Source organism: Hypanus sabinus, chromosome 8 (assembly GCF_030144855.1).
Source record: "Hypanus sabinus isolate sHypSab1 chromosome 8, sHypSab1.hap1, whole genome shotgun sequence".
Taxonomy (NCBI): Eukaryota; Metazoa; Chordata; class Chondrichthyes; order Myliobatiformes; family Dasyatidae; genus Hypanus; species Hypanus sabinus.
Genome location: NC_082713.1, coordinates 166,203,682 through 166,230,275, shown reverse-complemented (window position 1 = coordinate 166,230,275; position 26,594 = coordinate 166,203,682). Strand labels below are relative to the sequence as shown.

Genomic DNA, 26,594 nt, shown 5'->3' with positions numbered 1-26,594 from the left:
TTTTGTTTGAAACTGGTAGAAATCTGCTAGTTTTTAGAGATGACAAATATAAAGGCAAGAAGGTAATCTTGAGGCTTTATAAAACACTGGTGAGACCTCATTTGGAATATTGTGAGCAGTTTTAGGTCCCTTAGAAAGGATGTGCTGACATTGTAGAGTGTTCAAAGGAGATTCATGAAAATGATTCTGGGATTGAAATATGAGGAGTGTTTAATGGCTTTAATGGCTGTGGGCCTGTACTCACTGGAATTCAGAAGAATGGGGGGGGGGGATCTCATTGGAACCTATCAAATATTGAACGGTCTTGAGTAGATGTGGAGAGGATGTTTCCTATGGTGGGGGAGTCTAGGACCAGAGGACCCAACCTCAGAATATAGAGACACCCATATAGAGAATGGAGATGAAGAGGAATTTCTTAAACCAGAGGGTTGCTGAAACTGTGGAATTCATAGCAACAAGCAACTGTGGAGACCAAATCTTTGGGTATATCTAAGGCAGAGATCGATAGGTTGTTGATTAGACAGGGCATGCAGAATTATGGAGAGAAGGCAGGAGACCGGGGCTGAGAGAGAAATGGATCAATCTTGATGAAATGGTGGAGCAGACTCGATGGGCCAATAGACTAATTTTGCTCTTAAGTCTTATGGTCTTAGGTCAAAAAGCCAGATGCTGACAGCAGGGCATAAAAATAAAGCCTATGTACATCTGGACAGGACTTCAGTGACATCAGCTTTAGTCTCCTTAGTTAAGGTAGGATACTGAAGTTTTGAAGAGCTATCTTATGAGGAATGATTAAGCACATTGGACCTATAATAACTGGAGCTTAGAAGAATGCAAGATAATCTTACTGAAAAAAATAACATAAGAACAGAAGGCCTTGGATCAGAATTAGGCCATTTGGTCCATTGACTGTGCTCCGCCATTCAATCATGGCTGATTTATTTTCCTTCTCAACCCCTTTCTCCTGCCTTTATCCCATAATGCTTGATGCCCAAGAGCCTATCAACCTTGGCTTTGAATATGCCCAACCACTTGGCCTCCACACTGTGGGAGGAAACCAGAGCACCTGTAGGAGAAGGAACAAACTCCTTATAGGCAACGATGAGAATTGAACCCAGTTCGCCTGTACTGCAAAACATTGTGCTAACCACTACACTACTGTGCTGCCCCATACCTTCAGAGGAATCAAGTCTTCAAAATTGTGTATATTTTCTTTGGACATAAAAGGAGATCATTTTGACTCTATTGGTCTGTGCTGTCTCACTCAGCATTCCCATTTGTCACTTTATTTTCCTGGATTAAATTCTCCTCAAACTCCAGTCAATTCCCCTAGATTCTACCACATGGGTGACTTATGGGGTAAGAGAGTTCAGGCAAGAAGGTGGAGCTTATGTCAAGATCACACCAGCCATGAATAATAATACTGGATAGCAGAGTAGACTTGAGAGGGATTACATGGCTCACTCCTGCTCTTGTTTCTTATGTTTTTCTGCTCTTGTGGTCTGATGAAAGGTCATTGGTTTGAAACATCTTTCAACAGGTGCTGCATGACCTGCTAGGTATCCAGGATTGACAGGTTGCTAGGTATCCAGGATTGATCCAGGTTGACAGACTCTGCAGAATTTTATTGCTGCATTTACCTGTCCTCCTGACTACACAAGAGGAAGTTTTAGTCTTGCCAAGGAAAGACTTCTTGGCCTTCAGATTTGACTGCAACCCTCACTGCAGGCACTTGCTTCCTTCTGGGTGAAGATGAAATTGGGGCTCTGTTAATGCGATAGAATTGTAATTTGCGGAAAGGGGCTTCCATCTGAGTCAGAGAAACAACTCCTGTGATTGGAAGATCTGGCATTTTACAAGCAGATTGAAGAGAGAGTGGATGGGGCACAGACCTCTGCTGATGAGAGGACATTCGCATTCCCACAATAGTGTTTATCTTACTAAACAGTCTATACTCTGAAATTGTGCTAAACACTGAAGATTTCAGCGAACATTCTCTAGGCTGCATGGTTGATATAAAATGTAAATAAAAAGCATCATTCAGTCACTTACTTGTATTATATTCTAGCCCACTGGCTTTCTTCAGCTGAATAGATACTGAGTCCTCCTCTAACACATTGGCTCGATAATCTTCTGTGAGATGGACGGGGGGGGGGGGGTGGGCAGACAACACAGATCTTCATTATGGCATCCATCAGTAACTTCCGATATAATTAAAATATTTAATAAAATTTAATCAAAGGAAATTGTACTAAGCCAGTGACATTTACCGTGGCAAATTGTACTACTATAATATTACAGTTAGCTTAACGTTTTACAGTGTCATTGATCAATTGGAAATACAGGGTTCAGTTCCTTTTGCTGCCTGTAAGGAGTTTGTACGTTTTCCTCATGAGCGCGAGGGTTTCCTCTGATGCTGCAATTTGCCCCCACATTCCAAAGATGTCCTTGGCATGGAAGCATGGTGACATTTTCAAGATGCTCTCAGCACACTGTGTTGGTCATTGATGCAAAAGACATATTACACAGTACGTTCCGATGTTTCAATATTCATGTGACAAATAAAACTAATCTTTAAAATAATTCAAGCAACACACACAAAATGCTGGTGGAACATAGCAGGCCAAAGGCAGCATCTATAGGAAGAAGCACTGTCAAAGTTTCGGGCCGAGATCCTTCATCAGGACTAATTGAAAGAAAAGATTGTAAGAAATTCCAAGCTTTTGACATAATATATACTTAAGGCAGATTTATCGATTCTTGGTTAGCCAGGGCATAAAGGGATTCAGGGAGAAGGCAGGAGATTGGGGCTGAGAGGGAAATGGTTCAGCCATGATGAAATGGCAGAGCAGACCCGTGGGCCAACTGGCCTAATTCTGCTGCAGTATTTTATGAATTTAAAATAATACATTAGCAATAGTCTTTTTATATAAACTGATCAGAATCAGGTTTAATATCACTGGCATATATCATGAAATTTGTTGTTATGCAGCAGTAGTACATTGCAATATATAACAATAAAGCAATAAATCACAGTGAGTTCATATATATTAGAAAAGTTAAATCAAATATGTACTAACAAAAATAGTGAGGTACAGGAGTGTTCATGGGTTCAATGTCCATTCGGAAATTTGATGGCAGAGGGGAAGAAATTGTCCTTTAATTATGTAACATTAAATAGCTGGTCCTGATGAGAAAAATCATGACTAAGATGTAAAAATATCATTTGGTGCTTGAGTTACGTTAAATCCTTAAGAGATTAAATACAATAGAGGCAACTTTTGCTTGCATTAAAATTGCATTATAATTGAAGGTGATATATTTAACGATAGAGTGGATAGAAGTTCATCGTCATAAACTGGGAGAGAGGTTTTTCAATGTGGAGCCACTTCACCCCTATTGAGCAGAATTTTTCTCTCCAAAGATGAAAAGCAATATAATTGTTTTTATAAATTCTACATGCACACCTACTTTGCACACAATGGGGTTTGATGTTTTTTCAAAAGCACAGGATCAAAGCTGCATAATTTAAAGGTGGATTTCCTAAGGGGATTACTTTTATCAGATATAATGCCAAAAAGAAGGCTCAGTTAGTTAAACAATAAGTAGTCTCCAAAAAAGTGCATATTTTGATCACATTTACTGTTGCAGCTGTGATCTAAATGCCATTTAATATTTCCTCTGTGGCTGCAATACTGTTGCTTTCACGAAACAACGCATGTTGGCAAATGTTACACTGTCGTTCTGCAGTCGAGAGGAAAAAACATTATTGTATTGCAGAGAATAAATGCTGAAGCAATGATACAGATTTAGGATTAGTTTTATTTGTTGCATGTACATTGAAAGATACAGTGAAATGTATCACTTTTTTGTCAAGTCCAGTCAGCAAAGATTGTCTGGGCAGCCTGCTAATGTTGCCACATTTCTGGGGCCAACCTGGCATGCCCACAATTCACTAAGCCTAACTATACATCCTTGGAATGTGGAAGGAAACCAGAGCATCCCGAGGAAACGGGAACATCCACACGGTCACAGGGAGTACATACAAACCTCCTACAGACAGCGATGGGAACTGAACCTCAGTCATTGGTGTTGTATGCTACCATGCCAACCATGATGAAACCAACATGGACACACTAAAGGCTCAGGAAGTAGCACAAACGGATAGCAGCAAATGAAACAAAAACATTTAGTGACTTGTGGGCATGCCATGTTGGGAATAGGAATGTTAATTCTTGGGGAAAGTGCTATACACAGGTAGAACAAGGAAACATGCAAAACAAATAGACTCAATCAAGAACAAATAAAAAATAAAACTAATTAATCTAAAGTGCTGGCAATAGATTTCACAATAAAATAAATAATTTGGAATCAAGCCAGACCATAATTCTCCTCTAGAACAGACAAGATGGTTCGAATCTCTACTCTAACTGTGATTCTGGCCAGGATAATTAAGAGTTATAGAGAATTGCAGGCCCTTCAGCTCATCAAGTCCATGCTGAACCATTTAAACTGCCTACTCCCATTGATCTGCTCTGCTCCATAGTCCTCTATACCCCTACCATCCATGTACCTATTCAAATTTCTCCTAAAAGTTGAATTGGACTGGATCTGTTCATTGGGTAAGGTAAACATATATGTCTGGAAAATGTGAAAATTGAAGAAGGAACTCAAAGACTTCAAGGAATATTTTAATTATAAATATCAATTGGACAAGAAGCATTCATGTTGTCTGTGCTACAAAACTTTGTTATCCAATGAGGAGCACTCCAGTAAATCACACTTCAAGAACATCTCAACAGGGTTCCCCATCTCCCATAAATGGGCTTCACGTCAGAGTGATGTAGCATCTTGCATGACCAAAGAGGTAGATCACAAAACAATACAGAAGACAGAACATATGACACACGTTAACAGAAAATGAAGGAAACACTTGGCTGGTCAGGCAGCATCTGTGGAAAGAGATAATGTTTCAGGTTGAAGTACCTCCATTAGAACCGACCATCCTCGACTTGAAACAGTAGCTCTTTTCCTTTGCCTAGATGTTGTCTAACCTGCTGAATGTTTTCTGATCTTACTTCAGAGTTCTAGCAGCTGCAGTTTGTTTTATGTTCATCAGCATCCTTGAGGCGAGTTTACCGAGGGTCATTTCAGATGCTGCTGGGAATTTCTTGCGATGATAATTCTCCTTAGTTTCTATATACAGTATCAGAATGCTGTTTATTTTATAATCTTTGTTGTTACAGCTGAATAACTCTATCGGATTGTACTGATTATCAGCAATATCTGATTAACGCCCATCTGTCAAGTCTGACCAGGGCTGGATAGAACAGCGAAGAGTACAGCACAGGAACAGGCCATTCAGCCCACAATGTTGAGCCAAACCAGCTAAAAAGCAAATCAAAAATGCCCGAATACTAATCCCTCCTACCTACACAATGTCCAGTCCCTCCACCTTCCTCACATTCATGTGCCTATCTAAACGTATCTTAAAAGCCTCTTCTATATTTGCCTCTACAACCATACCGGGCAGCGCATTCTAGGCATCCACCATTCTCCGAGTAAAAAACTTACTCCTCACATCCCCTTTCAACCTATCCACTGCCTCAGCTTCAATGCATGCCCTCTAGTATTAGACATTTCTAACCTGGGAACCATACTCCCTGTCTACTCTGTCTATAGACCTCTATTGGATCTCCCCTCAGCCTCTGCTGCTCCAAAGGAAGCAGCCCAAGTTTGACCAGCCTCTCGTGATAGCACAGGCTCTCTAAACCAGACAGCATCCAGGTAAACCTCTTCTGCACCCTCTTCAAAGCTTCAATGTCCTTTCTATAATTGATCTATTACTACATTTCTGGTCATTATAGAAAATGGTGACTGCAAATGGAAATATTAACACAGAGTCCCGGGCTTAGCTTCAGAACGAACTCCTTTTATAACAAACTCACATCAACAGGGGAATCACTTGTCCCAGAGCAAATGCTCACTATCCAAAGTGTCTGTTGTTTATATACTCTCTCACACCAACTCGTTTTCCCTTTATCTCTCCCATACAAAAAGCAGATAATTGAATTACAACATCAAGCTTCAATGCCCAGCACATCACTTGGGCTGGGTGTATTTTCCATTTTTTCCATGTTTCCTTCCAGTTTCCCTTCTGGATTCTGGGATGGATGTTACGGAGTCACAGAGTCACCAATAAGTACAGCATAGAAACAGGCCTTTCAGTCCATCTAGTCTGTGCCAAACTATTTAAACTGTTTCCTCCCGTCAACCCGCACTGGGACCATAGCCCTTCACACCCCTACCATTCATGTACCTGTCCAAACTTTCCTTAAGGGTTGAATTCGAGCTCGTATACACCACTTGCGCTGGCAGCTCATTCCACACTCTCACCACCCTCTAAGTGAAGAGGTTTCCCCTTAAACTTTTCACCTTTCATCCTTAACCCACAACCTCTAGCTGTAGTCTCACCAACCGCAGTGGAAAAAACCTGCTTGTGTTTACCCTATCCATACCACTATATTTCATGCTACCCCCAGTGGAAAATTTATTTCAGCAGTACTGGGAAAGGCGACACAGACTTAAGTCACCACATGCAAAACGCTGGAGAAACTCAGAAGGTCAAGCAGCATCTATGGGAATGAATAAAGAGTTGATGGTTTTGGGCTGAGACCCGCAATTTACAGTTTGGAGATCGATTAAATGATCCAGAGCTTTGCAGTCTCCGAGAAGAATCCGAAAGCAAGTGTTCGAACCCTTGAGGCATCGAGGTGTTTACTTGTGCGGGAGAGAGAAGGTCTGGGGGTGGGAGGGTGGGTTTGCTGTTTCTCTTTGAACTGACATCCATGGTTTTCTTTGTTTTGTGGCTAACTGGAGAAGATAAATCTCAGAGCTGTATACGGCATACACACTTTGATAATAAATGAACCTTTGAAGACCCCTCATGAGGACCCTTCATCAGATAATGTCCTGATGAAGAGTCTCAACCTGAGACATTGACCTTTTATTCTTTCTCATAGATGCTGCCCGAGCTGCTGTTCCTCCAGCATCTTGTGCACATTACACAAAATTTCCAGAATCTGCAGAACCTATCGTGCTCAAGTTACCACAACCAAATTTCCTAGATTCTCTGTCTTCAATTTGATATAACCGAACTAGCTTTAGCTCCAAAGATTGCAAAAAAATGAAAAGGTGTAGGCTCTATTGCTTGGAGTTCCAATAATTAAACTCATGTATTTACAATGTTTGCAGAAAACAATATGTACTCTGAGGTATCAATAAGCATTTGGAGAACAGGCAGTTTCAATGGGATGATAACAGATCTGGTCAGGTAAAGATGAACAAAGAGAGGCCTGTTAGGAAAAAGTAGCATGGGGCCAATCCTACGAAGGAAAAGAAGTAAGGCAATTAAAGTTGGAGTTCCTAACGAGATTGAGATAGAACAAAAAGAGTCAGAAACAAGGGCTTAGAGCAGGCACATATACAGCTAATGCTGGAAATACTCAGCAAATCAGTATCTATGGAAAATTTACAAGGATGTTGCTGGGACTGGAGGACCTGAGTTATGTAGGCCTCCGTTGGTCTCGATAGACCATGGATTTGCACGCCAAGGGAATGTCGTCCAAGGGAAGGGCATTAGGACCCATACAGCTTGGCACTGGTGTCATCGCAGAGCAATGTGTGGTTAAGTGCCTTGATGAAGGCCAAGGCTCGAACTAGCAACCTTCATATAACTAGACGAACGCCTTAACCACTAGGCCACGCAAGTGTTAACACACCTGAGTTATATGGAAATATTGAATAGGTTAGGGTTTTATTCCTTGGAACATAGAAGATTACAAGGAGATTCAATAGGGGTATGCAAAATTATGAGTGGTATAGATACCGTAAATGCAAGCAGGCTTTTTCCACTGATGTTGGGTGGGACTACAACTAGAGGTCATGGGTTAAGGGGGAAAAATGAAAAGTTTAAGAGGAACATGAGGGGAAATTTCTTCACTCAGAGGGTAGTGAGAATGTGGAATGAGCTGCTAGCGCAAGTGGTGCATGTGAGCTCAATTTCAATGTTTAAGAGAAGTTTGGATAGGTACTTAAGACCATAACACCATGAGATACAGGAGCTGATTTAAGCCATTTGGCCCATCAAGTCTGCTCCACAATTGCATCGTGGCTGATCTATTTTTCCTCTCAAAATTTATGGATTACATTCATTAACACATAATTATAGGGTATTTCACAATTATATTAACATAATTTCAAAATTCTATAAAAGAAAATTCCAGCTGCATGGCATCAAAGGCTACGTGCATTGGAGCATTTTGGATACTGCGTGGCCATTCACCCATGCAGCTCAGAGGGAGCAGAGGTAATAAGTGGTGATATGGAGCCAGTTTGGGGCCACACAGGCATGGGAAATGATTGAGATATCTCTGAAGTATTGTGCTCTAGTCTTCACCCATAAAGAAGATGCTGCTGGTACACCCAGAGGACGTTCACAAGAATGACTCCAGGAATAAATGGGTTAATGGATGAGGAGCTCTTGATGACTCAGGACCTGTAATAGCTGGAACTTACAAGAATGACAGGAGAACTCATTGAAACCTATTGAATATTGAAAGGCCTAGACAGAGCGGATGTGGAGAGAAGATGTTTCCTGGGGGTGTCTAGGTTTAGAGGGCACAGCTTCAGATTAGAAGGATGTCCCTTTATAACAGAGATGAAGAGGAGTTTCTTTAGCCAGAGGATGTTGAATCCGTGGAACATATTGCCACAGATGGCTGCAAAGGCCAAGTCATTTGGTGTATTTAAGGTGGAAGTTAATAAATTCTGGATTAGTAAGAGTGAATGGGCCCAATGGCCTAATTTGCTCCAATGTCTTTTGGTCTTCCAGCTAAATACTGGATGAATAAGGAATTAATTAAAAAGTTGCAAGAAACATTAGCTAGAGTTAATGTGAATAAATCAGCCAGTTCAGATAATATATATCCTATGATATGATGCAAAATAAAGAAAATGTTTTGGCTCTAATGTTCAAAACTGAAAATTATAACATTGCAAATATTCAACATTTGTTCAAAAGGGAGCATAAGGATAAACCCATAAATGACAGACCAATCTGCTCAGCGATAAAAGTGGGGAACTTCTTGGAAATGAAGACAAGAAATGTAATTAGAACTCACTGTGATAATGTGGATTGGTCAGGAAAATACAAACTCACTAGATAATGTGGATTGGTCAGGAAAATATGAACCCACTAAATAATGTGGATTGGTCAGGAAAATACAAACTCACTAGATAATGTGGATTGGTCAGGAAAATATGAACCCACTAAATAATGTGGATTGGTCAGGAAAATATGAACCCACTAGATAATGTGGATTGGTCAGGAATATACAAACTCACTATTTAATGTGGATTGGTCAGGAAAATACGAACTCACTATTTAATGTGGATTGATCAGGAAAATAGTACATGGCTTTATGATTCACAAATCATGTTTAACAACTTTCAGCTTATCTTTAAATGTGTAATTGAAGACAAGAGGCAGAAATAGCACTCAGTGTGATAATGTGGTTTCATCAGGGAAATGCAGCGTGACCTTATGAAAGGCAAATCATGTTTAATTAACTTGGTAGTCTTCCGGAAATGAAACTATTGTGACATATGACTACTTTCAAAAGCCATTAGATGAAGTTTTTGCATTTTAAATTTATCATTCAGGATGTGAGCCACTGAACAAATGGGGCAGGAATAATCTAGAAAATTGGCTTTGTGACAGACAACAGAAGAACTTGGTTGTTTTTTGAATTGGAAGAAAATATTCAGTAGTGCTCTCCAATGTCAATATTAGGATTATTCTATTTCTTTACATTAATGATATAATTTCCATTTATAAACACAAAGCTTGGAATCATGATGAACTATGAAAAGGAAGGTAAGTGACTTCAAGAGGATAGAATCAGAATAAGGTTTAATATCACTGGTATATGTCATGAAATTTGTTGTTATGTGGTGCAGTACATTGCAATACATTATAGTAAAAACAATAAATTACAGTAAGAAGTATATGTATATATTTAAAAACTTAAATTAAATAAGTAGTGCAAAAAGAGAAAAAAATTGGTGAGGTGGTGTTCACGGGCTCAATGTCCATTCAGAAATTGGATGGCAGAGGGGAAGAAGCTGCTCCTGAATCACTGAGTGTGTGCCTTCGGGCTCCTGTACCTCCTCCTTGATGGTAGCAATGAGAAGAGGTCATGTCCCATGTGATGGAGATCCCTAATGATGGACGCTGCCTTTTTGAGGCACTGCTTCTTGAAGATGTCCTGGATGCTGGGGAGGCCAGTGCCCATGATGGAGCTGACTGAGTTTACAACTTTCTGCAGCTTATTTTGATACTGTGCTGTGGTTCCCCCACACCCCATACCAGACGGCGATGCAGTTTGGTTAAAAATAGGTGAACATGTGACAGAAGAAATAAACACAATAATTTAGTGTTTCATTTTGGAATTAAGAATAAGGATTTGGGGTTATGCATGGATAACTGGCAGGGCAGGATGGAAAGTTGATTAATAAACAGTTGTATCCTTATAAGTAGAAGCACAGTGTGCAAGAAAATGGAAGTCAAAAAGAATCATTATTTAATTATAGTAAAAGTATTGAATCCATTTCTAATTACTGGACTTATAAAAGATATAAAGCTTTAGGGAGGTACTGAAGAGACATATAAATGGATCTCAGAGAGAAGAGGTTTAGTTATACTGGCAGCATGAACAAAGTGGGATTGTTCTGGGAACTAAAGAAGTTTATATATTTGGTGGAACAGACTAGAATCAGAGGGCATAGAATGAAGATAGATGGATGAGCAAGAAGTACAGCATTTAGATATATTAGATGTTTAAAAGTAGTGCACAGAATTTCAGCTCTGGTATTCAGAAAGGGAAACCTTTGGAAATGAAGATAAGAGTCAGCATTAGTCAGAATCAGAACCAGGTTTACTATCATTGCCAGAAGTTGTGAAATCTGTTAACTTCATGGCAGCAGTACAATGAAATACATGATAAATAAATATGGAGAAAAAAACTGAATTCCACTAAGTCTATGTATGTCTATTAAGAAGCTAAGTTCAAATAAGTAGTGCAAAAAAAACAGAAATAAAAAAGTAGTGAGATAGTGTTCAGGGGTTCAATGTCCGTTTAGAAATTGGATGGCAGAGGGGAAGAAGATGTTCTTGAACTGTTGAGTGTGTGCCTTCAGGCTTCAGTGCCTCCTTCCCAATGGCAGCAATGAGAAGAGGGCACGTTCTGGGTGGTGGGAATCTTTCCTAAGGCACCACTCCTTGAAGGTGTCTTGGATACTATGGACGCAATTGCTCATGATGAAGACGACTTAACTTTTACAAGTTTCTGCAACTTATTTCGATCTGCTGTAGGTGCCCCCTCCCCACACCAGACGGTGACGTAGCCAGTCAGAATGCTCTCCATGGTAGAAGTTTTCAAGTGTTTTAGTTGACAAACCGAATCTTCTCAAGCTCCAAATGAAATATAGCCCCTGTCTTGCCTCCTTTATAGCTGTATTGATATGTTGGGTCCACGTCAGGTCCTCAGAGATACTGACTCCTGGGAACTTGAAATTGCTCACTCACTCCACTACTGATCCCTCTATGAGGACTGGTTTATGTTCCCTCATCTTACCCTTTCTGGAAGTCCAGAATCAGCTCTTTGGTCTTGCTGATGTTGAGTGCAAGATTTGACCTGCAACACCACTCAACTAGCTGGTATATCTCACTCCTGTACACCCTTTTGTCAACATCTGAAATTCTGCCAACACCTTGCACACAGATAGCGTAGACGATAGCTGAACAACTTCCATTTGTGGTATATCTCCTTCATAATTCTCTAACCAAGTTATATAACCGTCTCCAATAGTAATGTAATGATATCCAAAAATAGTCAAGCAAGTGACATAAATAATAATTCCAAAGATTACTTCTTGTAACACATGCTGCCCACTTTTCCCAAAAGGGAGATAATCAAGGCAGGATTATTAATCAAGCTAGATGTCAAAGCAGTATTGAGCTAAGATATAGAAGCAGTGGAGAGTAATACAGAATTGGTTTAGATTGACATCATAAATAGCATAGAAAAAATTATATGGATGACAGTATCCTATACCTTCAAATTGTGACCTCTTGACAGTTTGGGCAGAAATGGGGAACTATCCAGGGTATATCTTATGGGAATGACAATTATCATAGGAGATTTTAATCAGACCTTAAGACACAGGTGCAGAATTAGGTCATTTGCCATTCTACTACTGCTGATTCACTATCCTTCTCAACCCCATTATCCTGCCTTCTCCCAGTAGCCTTTGACACCATGACTAATCAAGAACTATCCACATAGGATCTTCAACCTGAAATGTTAACTCTTTCCATTTTGGCATCTGTTGCCTGAGCTTCTGAGTATTTCCAATATTTTCTGTTTTTAGTTAAATATTACACAAGAGATATTAACTTTATAAAAAAACATATTATAGACATTTCATTACAGTAAAATAATTGAATGTGATTTCTAACAATTTTTATATGAATATTTAAATGCAATAGAGGATATTTTCATGACAAATGTTAGTGATAATAAACTTGATCCTCAATTTTCCTATTCCGATGCTAGGTCATTAACTTGAAATGTTAATTGTATACAATTTTCTACAGATATTGCCTGATCCACTTTTTACTTCAGAATGACCAGCCCAACGGGAGAAAATACATAGTGTTTCTTTTCCATATAAAGCTAAAGAATTAATAATTACTTAAATATAAGCTGTATACGATGAAGCATTGATCTATATGCGTAGACACACCTTTTCTTATAAGTAGACGAAAGGATTAAATGTAAAGGAAACAATGATTTGCAGTGTTCAATCATGGGAAATGCACATAAAAGCATTTAAGTCCTAACCCTTGCACAAAGTATTTGTTAGGCCAAATTTGGTATATTCTGTATATTCATGGGCTTTTTGCTTTCACGATGAGGGACATAATAGCTCTTGGACAATGTGTTGTTGGATTACTAGAAAGATATTAAGAATGCAGACTTTGAGTTACTAATATAATCTAAAGACAGCAGATGCTATTGCAGTTGAATTGGAATTAAATAAAGATTAAAAATAAAGTGGTGAGTGGACTAAATCAATATTGTGAGCAATTCTGGGCACTTTATCTAAGAAAGGATGTGCTGGCATTGCAGAGGGTTCAAATAAGATTCAGAAGAATGATTCTGGGATTGAGAGGCTTGTCATATGAGGGGTGTTTGATGGCTCAGAAGTATCAGGGGAGATCTCATTGAAACCTATCAAATGTTGAAAGGCCTCGATAGAGAGGATGTGGACAATGTTTCCTATGGTTGAGGAACCTAAAACCAGAGGACACAGCCTCAGAATAGAGGGGATGTGCAGGAATTTCTTTGGCTAGGGAGTAGTGGATCTGTGGAATTTATTGCCACAGATGGCTATGGAGGCCAAGTCATTGGGTATATTTAAAGCAGAGGTTGATAGATTCTTGATTAGTCAAGGCATGAAGGGATATGGGAAGAAGGCAGGAGGTTGACGCTGAGAGGGAAAATCGGATCAGTCTTGATGAAATGGTGGAGCAAACTCGTCTAATCTTACTGTTTTATTATTGTCCAATAAACATTTTACATTTTTTGGAAGGCAATTCACTGACAAGCTTTCAAGTTAAACACCAAATAGATAAAAAGAATGATATGTGAAAATATTTTCACTCCAAGTTGGGTGCTTACAGAACTAACACACATATTGATTAATATTAAGTAAATTGCAACATTCAGAAAAGGTACTAAAAAATTAGAGGGAAAACAAAAAAAATTCAATGTGTTTGTCGAGAAAATAGAGAAGATGTGTTGTATAAAAATCAGAATTTGGGAAGGGCCTCAATTCAACACAAGAAGGCTTTTCTCTTATTCAAAATGTGCATGCCTATATCGAACAATTGCCTTATTGTTTTACACCACAGCAGGCTTGAAACTGCATTTACACCACTACTATAATGTTAATAAAAATCAGAAAAGGAGTAACTCACTCTGCTTTGGATGATCACCAGATTTAGTATTCAAGTTCTTAGATTATTACACAAAAACTGCTTCATGTTGATTTTACACTGTGGCATTTGGTGCCTGCAGAATCCCAAATTAATTTGATGCTTGTAATTCAGAGTTTGCCCACTAGGTGAAAGCTTTGCTAATTCTCAAAGCTTATCTGAAGAAACTTTTGAAGAGCACAAGTGCCACTGTAAAGGACTTGAAAAGATTCAGCAGTAAATGTAGAAAATGATAAGTGCCGTTAAAATAAAACAATTTGTAAATCTACAGTCACATTGTACTGAACAGATTTCAAAACATAAAAGTCTTAATAAAGCCGACTGGTTGGGGTCATGTTCCCACACTATTAATGTAATGTGGTATCTTACTTCATTCTGATGCTTTGTATCTTTGCAAATGTGGCCAGTTCCGAAATAAGTCATTATTAGCTTTGAATCATAAAAACAAATTTCAAAATTAACATTAATTCTTATCATTTGTCAACCTGATTTCTATACAAGTGATAATTGGTTTAGAGCAATACTCACAGCATTTACAGCTCAAAGTTTAGAATAATTGAAATTACTCTCCAAGCATCATTATAAACATGAATTCCATTTCATATAAAACATGTATAGTGCTCTTCCCGTGTTTTAGCTCAGTTACAAAATGACTCCCATTTCTTACAAAACATGCAACTTTAGGGGCATAGAGTCACAGAAAAGTATAACCCAGAAACAGGCCCTTCCACCCATCTAGACCCATGCTGAACCATTTAAAATGCCTACTCGCATCGACTTAGCACTCCAATTGCCTATGTACCAGGACCACAACCCTCCATACACCTACCATCCAAACTTTCTTTAAACTCTGAAATCAAGCTTGCATGCACCAGTAATGCTAGCAGCTCATTCCACATACTCACGACCCTCTGAGTGAAGAAATTTCCCCTCATGTTCCCCTTAAACTTTTCATCTTTCACAATTAACCCATGACCTCTAGTTGCAGTCCCACCCAACCTCAGTGGAGAAACCCTGCTTGCATTTACCCTATCTATACCCCTCATAATTTTGTATACCTCTATCAAATCTCCCCTCAATATTTTACATTCCAAGGAATACAATTCAATCCTTCCTTATATCTCAGGTCCTCCAGACCTAGAAACGTAAATTTTCTCTGTATTCTTTCAACCTTATTTACATCTTTCCTGTAAGTAGGTGACAAAACTGCACACAATACTCCAAATTAGGCCTCACCAATGTCTTATACAACTTCAACATAACAGCCTTTCATATGTTTTACTTCAGTCACTTAAGATTTCAGAAGCACTCTTCATTACTAAACACGTGACCTATTCACTTGGGTACGTCCTGTTTCATGTAAAACCCTTCCATTTATTGTACATAGCAACACTCGTGTTCCCTGCCGGCGGTGAGGCAGTTTTAAGTGTTAGTCTCTTTTTTGCAGGGTTAGAACAATTGCAAACATACTCATTTATACTGTAATCGTTGCTTATGTATTCTTTCACGTGCAATGGAAATGTGTATGTTTGTAATCCCATTACCAATATATCAATTGTATTTTGTTCATATTATTAATAATAATAAAAAGATTGAAAAAGAAAGAACAATTGCAAACAATTTCCACACAGTGACTGCCCATGGTGGCACAGTAGCATAGAGGTTAGCACAACACTTTACAGTACTGGTGACCCGGGTTCAATTCCCACCACTGCCTCTAAGGCGTTTGTGCGTTCTCCCCCTAACTGTGTGGGTTTCCTCCAGGTGTTCTGATTTTTTTTTTTGTCTAAACATGTTAATTGGTCATTGTAAATTGTCTCATGGCTAAGATTAATTTTCTGGGTAGCACAGCTTGAAAGACCAGAAGGGCTTGTTCTATGCTGTCTCCCAATAAATAAAATAAATAAGCAACAGTTTGATAATGACCAGTAACATGTCATTGTGGGATCACGGTTTTTCAGGAATAGAGACAAGGTCTGTCTACACTTCAAAATAGTTCCATGGTAAATTTCAAACCACATGGCGGTGCACATGGTTTAACATCTCAACGGAATGAATTCACTTCTCTTGATACAGTGCTCCTTCACTAGAGTATGAGATATTTAGCCTAATCTTTGTGTTCAGAGCAGAAACCACAATTTCTTGATTTATAGATGAGAGTTATAACATCTGAGACATAGTTGGCATCATGATAGTTTGATTCACGTCTGAAAACATAGCATGTGCTACGATCCCTGTGATTTACATTGAACATTCACCGTGCTTTGTTAACTCAAGTACTATGAGAGAGAAATCACACATGCTTTACATTAGGACACCAATACTGTATCTCTTTTCAAGTCACTTTTCCAGATATTTCATGGGAAATTACTCTGCCAAGACTCAACTCTTTTTTATTTAAAAGGATCACCCCCCCCATTCTTTCCAAAATAAGTTTCCATTTCACTTTTCACACCTGTTCATTCTGTTCATGAAGCAGAGATTGTCCTCCACAATCTGGCTTCTGTGTCTTTCGAAATTCCCAAGTACAGGACATGGATGGATGGGTGGAGATACATCGCTACTAAAGGAGGCTACCTCCGCTAGCCTGCAGGCCACCCTAAGGCAAGGTGTAGCATCTGCTTAGCACCACCCCCCCCCCCCCCCCCCCCCCCCCCCAGCAGGGTCATATGAAGCCATGGGAGCTGCTGGTCGTATGAGCAGCCGGTGCATATCACAAGTCCTGGTTATGCAAACACTGACAACCTCTGAAGAGGACTGATAAAGGCTGGGGTCAGCCATGTTGTAAAGACACTGCCAGGAAGAAGGTAATGCCAAACCACTTCTGTAGAAAAATTGATCAAGAACAAACCCAGACACAAGACCATGATCACCTACATCATATGGCATGGCACATAATGATGATGATGGAGCAGAGAACAACCAGGGAAGTAAATTAAAAAATATTAGAATATGGATACCATGAAGAGATAACTGTGGCCCACACACTTGATCAAAGTTCAAAGCAAATTTATTGTCAAAGTACATACAGTATAAATCACCTTGAGGTTTATTTTTTCAGATATTCATAGTAAATGCAAAGAAGCACAATAGAATCACTGAAGACATAAAGGCCTACAAACAACCAATGTGCAAAAGATCACAAATACAAAAAAATTAATAAATAATATTGAGAACATGAGTTGTAAGTCATTGAAAGTGAGTCCATAGATTAATGTGAATTAAAACGTTAGAAAAATAATGAAAGTTGCGTTTCGCCTTATTTTAAAAATACCATCAAATCACCACAGGTGAGAAAAGCCTTTTTTTTAAAGGCAATATATCAAAATGCTTTATTTTCTGGATAAAATAAAATGTGTGTAGTCTATTTGAGTGAAATAATTCTTCTCAGGTACAGAACAGCATTGCTACATTGCCTGGTCCATTAGCACAGTCGCAAGTCAAGGCCTGTTTCACAGTCACGTCCTTCCTGCCCAAGACTCCAAATCCTTTCAAAGAGGAAACGCTGCCGCCTATCCTTTAATGTCATAGTGTTCTGCCAGAAAGTTTTCAAAGTACAGATCACCCCCTCGAAAGGAAGAGAAACACTCATTTAGAACACCATCTGTTTTTTCTCTCTCATCCAGAGCGTTAACATCCGAATATTCTTCCCAAAGATCTTTAAACCCCTGTCCTCATGGAACTGGTTCTATCAGCGTTTCGTTGGTCTTCAAGCCTTTGGGTTCCAGAGCAGATGAGGAGGGAGAGTGTTGAGGTGGATGTTTCAACGCGTGCTCTCTCCAAAGTGTCTCAGTGTTACTCCAAGAACCCCGAGATCTAGACACATGAATGCGACTTTGTGTAGGCAGAAGGAAATAGCTTAGATGGCCATTTGATTAGTAATGTAACTGGTTCGGCACAAGATTGTAGGCCGAAGGGCGTGTTGTTGCATTGCTCTTTTCTATGTGTGGTCCGCTGTGAGAATCAGGGAACGCGGCTCGGGTAAAATAGCAACCACGAGAAATTCCGCAGATGCGGAAAAATCCAAAGGAAAACTAGCCGGCGCTTTACAGATCCCCGATTTTGCTGGACAAAGGAACTACGAACAACTATTTGCTTAGTGAAGACGGTAGAGTTGGCAGATTGTCCCTATGTTGGCACTGCAATAACATGTCCGCTTGTTTTTCGTGATCTGACATTTCAAGATAGGCGAACGAACTTCAGATCTACAAATTCATTAGAAACTTCCCAGTTTAAGTCAGCTTTACGCTGAGGATGTATCTCACATCCTGACTTCTACCTACCCAACGTGGTTTGGTTGCGACCTCGATTTTACTTGGTGAACAATAAACAATAAAAATACAACAACATTTCGAACTTTTAAATTACTAGATGTTGCCTGAAGTGGAGAACAAGTATTCTATGCTGCATTTGTGAAACCAAAGTAGTATGGTAGTGGGACCTTCAATCATGATTATAAACCATAACATTACTTAACTTATTTTACAGATACTTCCAAAAGTCAAGAATTACTCATTCCGTCTTATTTGTGAAATCAAAAACAGCCTTGTAATGAAATGACCATCAGAAAGAATACAGGAGGAGTGTACCAAATGGACACATCCGGCCTCACTCCCATCCCACCTCGACGCTCACCTTCAGTAGGGCAGATGCTCAGATTAACCGGCTTCCTGTTCTCTCCGAGCTGGTATCTGAGCCAGCTATCGTAGTATTTCCTCTCGGTCTTCACTGTCGCCAAGTAGCCCATCTTCTTGAGGTACATTTTCCGGTCAGCTAGGCCGAGCCGGCCCTGTGGGTGGTCGTCGCAGTTCCACGATGGCGCGCCGGCGCAGTCCTGCAGGCTCAGGGTGTGAGACTGCTGCGGCGAGAGGCTGTTAACCGGTGTTAAGCAGAGGCCGTCCTGCAGGAGGCGCAGTTTGCCCCGCGCCGTCCACTCCCACTGCTGCCGGTCGCTGGTCAAGTTACAGGTGGCAACCAGCACCCTCACCCTGTTGCCCAACAAGCACTGTCGCTTGCGAGCGTGCATGATCAGGAATCCATCTGCATGGAAGAGCAATCAACACGGTCAAATCATCAAGTGCTACCGTCCCCAGTCAAACACAAGAAACAGCATCCAACGACATCACAACAAACAACTGCACTCAGCCATTAAAGTGGTAGCAATTAAAAACCTTCCACTATAATGGATTCATCTGTCCTTAAACAATCACACTTTTTCAATATATCACCTTTAATAGATTTCGGAGTATTTCAGTGAATCGCCTCCTGTAGTTACTTAAGAACACGAGTCCATTAAACATGGGAGCAGAATCAGGCGATTCGACCCATCGAGTCTTCTTCTCTATTCCATCATGGCTGATACAGTATTCTTCTCAACCCCATTCGCCGGCCTTCCCCCTGTACCCTTACTAATCAAGAACCTTCCAACCTTAACTTTAAATATATTCATTGACTTGGCCTCCACAGCTGTCTGTAGCAATGGATTACAAAGATTCACCACCTCTGGCTAAAGACATTCCTCTTCATTATTTGACAGAAACCACATCTTTATTTTTACAATTGGCTTTAAGTAGTGGCATCAGTTTACAGATCATTAAACCCCAGAATTCTCAAGGCCAAGGAGACCGGGGCCAAGAACCCACTGAAACTCTCGCTTTGCACTCCCCTCCCCAGCCTCATCAGGAACTCTGTCAGTGAACTTGGGGCAGTGTGCTTGATATGTATCTGCCATTCCCGGACTACGGGCAAGCGTCTCCCCCTGCCTAACCCCCACAACCACCACACACTCGTGCGTTTAAGTGGAATTAATTTAAATTCACTCTGATGGAGACGGCTGCTCCCTTCTACAGACCAGTCAAGTACATAACTAGACGGTATCGGTATTACTTTTATTGATAAAGGCAAATCGAGCTCCGCATAATCCTTAATCAGATGCTTGCTCCTATCTCCCAATGAGATCTATATGCGGGTTTCATTGTGAGAGAGAGCTGTTTGGTTGGGAATAACACGCATTTCCGCGCTGGTAACACAGTACTTCTGGGAAGTACAAACACAGAGTAACTAACACAGACCTCCATATAACAGTAGAACGGCACTAAATACTCACCGGATAAAGATAGTATTGCATGTGTAAAAGCCAACATGAAGAAACGAATATCCATTTTTACTTCAATCGTGAAACGAAATTACATGCTCCCACACAGCAGCGATGGCTGGCGCTAATCGTAGAAAGGAAATGTTCCTTTAGGGAAAAAAGTTAGTGACGACCACTTCCTTCTATTCAATTGTTAGGTCCTTCATTCCAGAGTGTCATTTCATGCGACTTCTCTGAAATCATCCCTCCCTCGTGGAAGGGCAAATTATAAAGCGACGGGGAAAGTACACAGTTACATTCTCCTCTGACCTGGTGATGGGTATGAAAGAATACGCTTTCATTCAGGATTTGGGTTGTGACGTGATTATAATTTATACAAGCTGCAAGAAAGCAATTTACTGTAATTATAAAGCTGAGCCTTATTTTAAATCCGCCGAACAACACGCACATTCCTCAAAATATCTCAGCCATTTAAACAAATTATTCACTCGCGTGGCTTTTTATTAATGGGATAGCTCCAAGTGAAAAGAAGCAAATCGATATTTCTCCTTATTGCAAACCCAAAAAGGGCAGGTGACTAAATTAGTGGGGAGCGAAATTTAAGTGAATATTTCGGGTACAATTATTTTAAAGTGAAAATATGCCAACGCCATTTCAGACATGAAAAGTGACTTTAAACCGTTCACACCCAGCGGCTCACTGGCGAACTTACAGTGACATTTGCCCAACTGTAAACGGATGAAGAAAGCAACGCTCTCAATTCTGGGAGGTGAACATCAGTGAGACACCTCTTCATGGAAGATGGCGCAAAGAAAGTCAGCCTGGTAGTTGTTAATCGTCAGTAATCTCTACTGTGATGTACAGTAAAATCTAGTGGGGAAAAACGGCAGTATAACAGCAAAATAATGCATCTGGAAAAAATGTGAACATATAGCAGGTCAGGCAGCATCTGCAGAGGGAGAAACTGTGTTAATGTTCTGGGTCAGTCACCTGGGGAGTTTTTTCATTCTAGGGAAGTAACATCTTTAAAAACATTGTGACTCCCATTATTGCTAAAGAACTAGAGGGGTGTTCCTTGAGACCTTAGCTCTGATTTGCTTGACATTTAGACCAGACTAAGAAAATATTTCATTCTTCACCACTGATATTTTAACCTAATGCGTGCATTTTTATCTTGTGGGCAATAGAATAAATTCCAACTGTAAGATGTTATAATTGACTCAAATCCCAACAATTTCAAATAAAGATGGAGTCAAGGTCCCCAATGGTAAAACAATAAAAGATACACACAAGCTCAAAATTCAAAAAGATGTGGTGTATTTATTGTCATTTTACACATAAATTAACAGCGCAGAATAAAAACATGAGTTACCCAGTGCTGAGTTTTGCACTGTTTTCTGTAAAAAACTTATTAATGTAAACAATTTCCTGCTCTGACTAAAAGGAATTGGAAATATGTCTCAACTGGAACATCTGCCAAATAGCCACAAACAGTTCAAACAACATCAATACTTCGTGGTTTTGGATTTCTATTATTATGTTGCTATATATATTGCCACAGATTTACAGAGTGCATTTCTTGTCTGCCAAGAGGAATAAAAATCACACTATTTCACAACATACAACATGATTAAAGGATCTGTATATCCATATATATTGATATATATATATCAATCAACATGAGAAATTCTGCAGATGCTGGAAATGCAAAGCAACACAAACAAGATGCTGGAGGAACTCAACAGGTCAGGCAGCATCTACGGAAAAGGGTAAACAGTCAACATTTTGGGCCAAGACCTTTGATCAGGACTGTCAACTCTTTTCAATAGAAGCTGCTTGACCTGCTGAGTTCCTCCAGTATGTGTTGATATATATAAAAGGCAGAGAGAGATGTAACTATAATATCTATACACTGAGAGAGAGAGAGAGCAACAGAAAAAGGAAGCTAATAATGCTGAGTGTCAATCACAAGTTTGCTCAATACCTAGGAAGCTCTTACATGAAGACAATCTCAATAAAGTACAGAATCGTGGACACAAAAGCACATTGAATGATACGTTTAACTTTGTGCAATTTGACTGCTATTTTGGATTATCAATGTGCATACAATTTAACACGATATCACAAATAAAAACTTGCATCCACATCACATATAAAACATTTAGAGAGTTTTAAAAGTTTCAGTACTTGACAGTTTCTCATGAGTTAAACACTTGTGTGTTTCGGCAGCAAGACAATTATGTGGCAAAAAAAGAAAGTTCACCACATATGTAATAGCACTTTCCATATGTATATATCAATAAATTACTGTCAGTTTGGAATACAGAAACATTCAGTACAAATCCCTAGATCTTGCCTCCCACAAACAAATTCAACCAGTGTCACTATTCCATAGTTTCATAGACCATAGAACTTGCAAGTACTGTTGAACTGAACATGAGGAACATTAGATGCAGATAATATGCCACATGACTTTTGATTCATTTCTCTATAACAGAATTTAGAAAATATACCACATTCATTTAGACTTTTTCACTTAGTCTGGCAAACAGTCTCTTTCCCATCCCTCTTTATTTAGCTTCATCAGTTTTTTGCATGTCGTCCTATTGCCAACGCGATTCCATTTCCAGACTTTCTAGTAGCAAGTATGCTTTTACCTTCTTACGCTCGTATGAATTAGCATTAAAGGTTGATCTGGACGAAGAGTATTATCTGGTAGATTCACTGGCTGGCGTCAGGTGAGACTTCACTGTCATAGAGACTCAGAGCATGATGTACAAATCCGTACTGTTCACTGGTCTGAATCATTCCTCCTCTGTGAATAAAACAAACAGACATATCACCAAGTAAAGTGACCGCGATCATTTTCCATTGTTGTAACTAGTGGCCCTGTGTAAATATTCTGTGTGTTGCTATTTGCAAATTATTAAATTACATTATCAATTTCCAAGGGTCTCACGTTGTTTTGGATATCTTATTTTCAAAAAAATGTTGATTTTTAATATTCCTTGAATATTTCTATATACACTCAGTGGCCTCTTTATTGGGTACAGGAGTGGTACCTGGTGTGACCTTCTGCTACTGTAGCCCATCCACTTCCAGGTTTGATGTGTTGTGTCTTCAGAGATGTTCTTCTGCACTCCACTGTTGTATCACATGGACAGCTGAGTTACTGTTGACTTCCTGTTCAGCTTGAACCAGTCTGGTCATTCTCCTCTGATCCCTCTTGTTAACAAGGCATTTTCACTCACTGGATGTTTTTGTTTCCTACACCATTCTTTGTAAACTTTAGTGACTGCTGAGTGTGAAACTTCCAGGAGATCAGCAGTTTCTGAAATACTCAAACCACCCTATCTGGCACCAACAATCATTCAATGGTCAAGGTCCCTTAGATCACATTCCTTCCCCATTCTGATGTTTGGCCTGAACAACTGAACTCCTTGACCATGTCAGCATGCTTTTATGCATTGAGATGCTGCCACATGATTGGCTGATTTGATATCTGCATTAACAAGCTGGTGTAAAGGTGTACCTAATAAAGTGGCCACTGAGTGTACAGTCCTATATGTGAGCCCCTATCTTTTCTTTTTTTTTGTATACTTCTCAGTTGCCAGGATATGTTCAAGTTTTGAATTTTGGTTTTATGTTTAGTCCTACATCTTCCACTGCCCACACCTTACATTTCTAGCTCTTGTCTCCTTGAGCCTGACTTTGCTTGTGTCAGGCAACACACACACAAAGTGCTGGTGGAATACAGCAGGCCAGGCAGCATCTATAGGAAGAAGTACAGTGGATGTTTCGGGCCAAGGCCCTTCGTCAGGACTACTTGCGTCAGATTCCTTCTTTAGGTAGCTGTCTTTTGTCCCTGGAAGATTTCCTCCGCTTACCATGGGTTGATCTATCACACACAAGTTACCGCAGATGCTGGAATCCAGACCCAGAAACAAACTGGCTCAAGCAGCAACTGTGTTAAGAAGGGAGCTCCAGGTGGAGAGCCCCTTATCTGAAATTCCAAAATCTGAAAACCTCCAAAAAGATGATTTACTTTTTTTTGCACTGACATGACATCATAAATGGAAAGTTCTGCAAGACGCTGGGAAGGTTCCCAGATGCACAGGTCTTTGCACACCGCAGAGAGTTCTAAGCTGTGACCTCACATATGTAATAAACAGAAGTTAATGAAAAGTAAAAAGTGAAAAACAAAGATCTTGAATGTGGACCGTCAGTGTTGGAGTGAACTTATGCTGCTTAACGATATGCTAATTACAAACCAAGCAAAGATTTATCATGACAAGCTGAAAATTGAAGGCATTTGTGAATATTTAACAGACTGGTTGCAGAAATTTAAGAAAAGTCACAGCATTAAATTTCTAAAGTATCTGCTGATCAGAAAAATCTAACACCAGAACAAGTCGAAGATACTGATTGTTTTTCTACCTAAAAAAAGAGTAAAATACAAATACAATGTACTGTAACCTTTTAATCAAAAATGACATTGTAGGTGGAGAAAGAAAGCCTGCTGTTGTTTGTTATTGTTCGACAGCTGATTCAGATATTCTCCTGATGCCAATGTTCTGCTATTACCCTGCACCCATTATATTTTCATTATATTAAAGGAAAAACTTTTACCATTAAGTACTATGTGTGATGAACAAGTGTAAGACCAACACTACTGACCGGTAGCACCAAAATTCAGATTCAGAAATGACTGTGATCTCAAGGTATCTCATTATATAAAACAAAATCCAAAAAAACCTGAAATCTGAAGCACTTCTGGCCCCAAGCATTTCAGATAAGGGGTACTCAACCTGTATTGATGTTTCAGGTTGAAACGTTGGATACCGTGTTTGGTTTCAGTTGAGCTCTAATAAATGAGCAAAACAATTTAAAGATGTTCCCAAACAGTATATACATGTTGAATTAAAAAATTAGTAACTTCTGTTTCTTTATCAAAGCAAACACTGTAGTGGCTATTCTTGCATTGGCTGCATCATAATTTGGACAGAAAAAATTGGCTGAACCAATGCACAGTATCTCTTCTCTATTTGACTTTCCATTTAGAAATAATTTCTAAGGAGGCATTAACCCTAATTGGGAAACCATCAATGTCTTTGAAAGAGATGTTGAAAGGCCTCGAAAGAGTGTAAGTGGAGAGAATTCTATTGTGAGGGAGTCTAGGACAAGAGGACACAGCCTCAGAATGGAGGGATGCCCATTTTGAAAGGAAATGAGGAGGAATTTCTTTAGCCAGCGAGTGGTGAATCTGTGGAATTTATTTCCACAAGTGGCTGTGGCGGTCACGTCATTGGGTATATTTAAAGCAGAGGTTGATAGATCCTTGATTAGTGAAGGGTTATGAGGAAAAGGCAGGAGACTGGGGCTGAGGGGGAAATGGATCAGCCTTGATGAAATGGCTGAGCAGACTCGATGGGCCAAATGGCCTAGTCTGCACCTATATCTTATGGCTTTAAGGTGTTAAAACAAGTACCTGAATTGGAAGTGTAATGTGATGGATGCTCCAAAGGCAAGTTCCATCTTGTGACTCCTATTGTCAAGTAGAACAGGAGGGCAGGTACATGGAACTTCACTACTGGAGGTCCTCAAACCATTCTGGCAATCATTATCATCCCAGTAACTGGGATAGCAGAGTTTAAGTGGTGATTAAACACTGCCTTCTCAAGAGGCAAGTAGGGATGGTTAAAATTTTGGACCTTGTGGTGATACCCAAATTCTGAAAAAAAATTTAAAAAAATGAAACCAGTGTTCCAATATTTGTCCTTTGGTGAAATTCTTCTAAGGCATACAAATGCACAATTTACAATTGGTAAATTTCGATAATTACGAATGGAATGAGGAAGTTCAAGCTCCAGATTTATTTTGTAGAAAGATCTAGTGCAATTTTATTTTACAGAAAATATTGATTGTTTTCTATGTTATTATGTTTGTACTTCAAAATATTAGCAATTACAACAATTAATTAAAATTCATTAATTATGTGCCATGTCATATGATGTAGGCGATCATGGTCCTCTGACTGTGATTGTTTTTGGCAAATGTTTCTACAGAAGTGGTTTGCCATTGCCTTCTTCTGGGCAGTGGCTTTACAAGACGGGTGACCCCAGCCATTATCAATATTCTTCAGGGATTGTCTGCATGGTTGGTGGTCATGTAACCAGGACTTGTGATATGCACCACCACCTGCTCCCATGGCTTCACATGACCTTGATCAGGGGGCTAAAGAGGTACTACACCTTGCCCAAGGACGACCTGCAGGCTAGTGGAGGGAAGGAGTGCCTTACACCTTAGTTGTAGAGATATATCTCCAATCTGCCATCTAGTACAAGGTATTACAATTACAAGGTCTAAAAGACATTTAGA

General features: G+C 39.6%; 2 protein-coding genes across 4 annotated transcripts in view; both read right to left on the bottom strand.

Moving 5' to 3' along the window:
- The window catches only part of ptprb (protein tyrosine phosphatase receptor type b), a 103,959-nt gene extending 83,579 nt beyond the window's left edge, over positions 1 to 20,380 (bottom strand). For 2 of the 3 annotated variants that reach the window (XM_059978444.1, XM_059978445.1), the window contains exons 1-3: positions 20,229 to 20,380; positions 18,758 to 19,162; positions 2,053 to 2,130 (exon numbers count right to left, since the gene is read on the bottom strand). In XM_059978444.1, coding sequence (XP_059834427.1) covers positions 2,053 to 2,130; positions 18,758 to 19,162; positions 20,229 to 20,283 — 538 coding nt within the window. In that variant the 5' untranslated portion in view covers positions 20,284 to 20,380. Of the gene's footprint in view, positions 1 to 2,052; positions 2,134 to 18,757; positions 19,163 to 20,228 lie in introns of all 3 variants that reach the window. The other variant, XM_059978443.1, reaches the window with a different exon arrangement.
- A 1,155-nt stretch (positions 20,381 to 21,535) lies between these two features.
- LOC132397689 (receptor-type tyrosine-protein phosphatase R-like) overlaps positions 21,536 to 26,594 on the bottom strand; it is a 271,111-nt gene continuing 266,052 nt past the window's right edge. Inside the window, exon 14 of the mRNA XM_059976458.1 lies at positions 21,536 to 23,031. Within this exon, the coding sequence (XP_059832441.1) occupies positions 22,938 to 23,031 (94 nt within the window). The 3' untranslated portion in view covers positions 21,536 to 22,937. The remainder of the gene's footprint in view (positions 23,032 to 26,594) is intronic.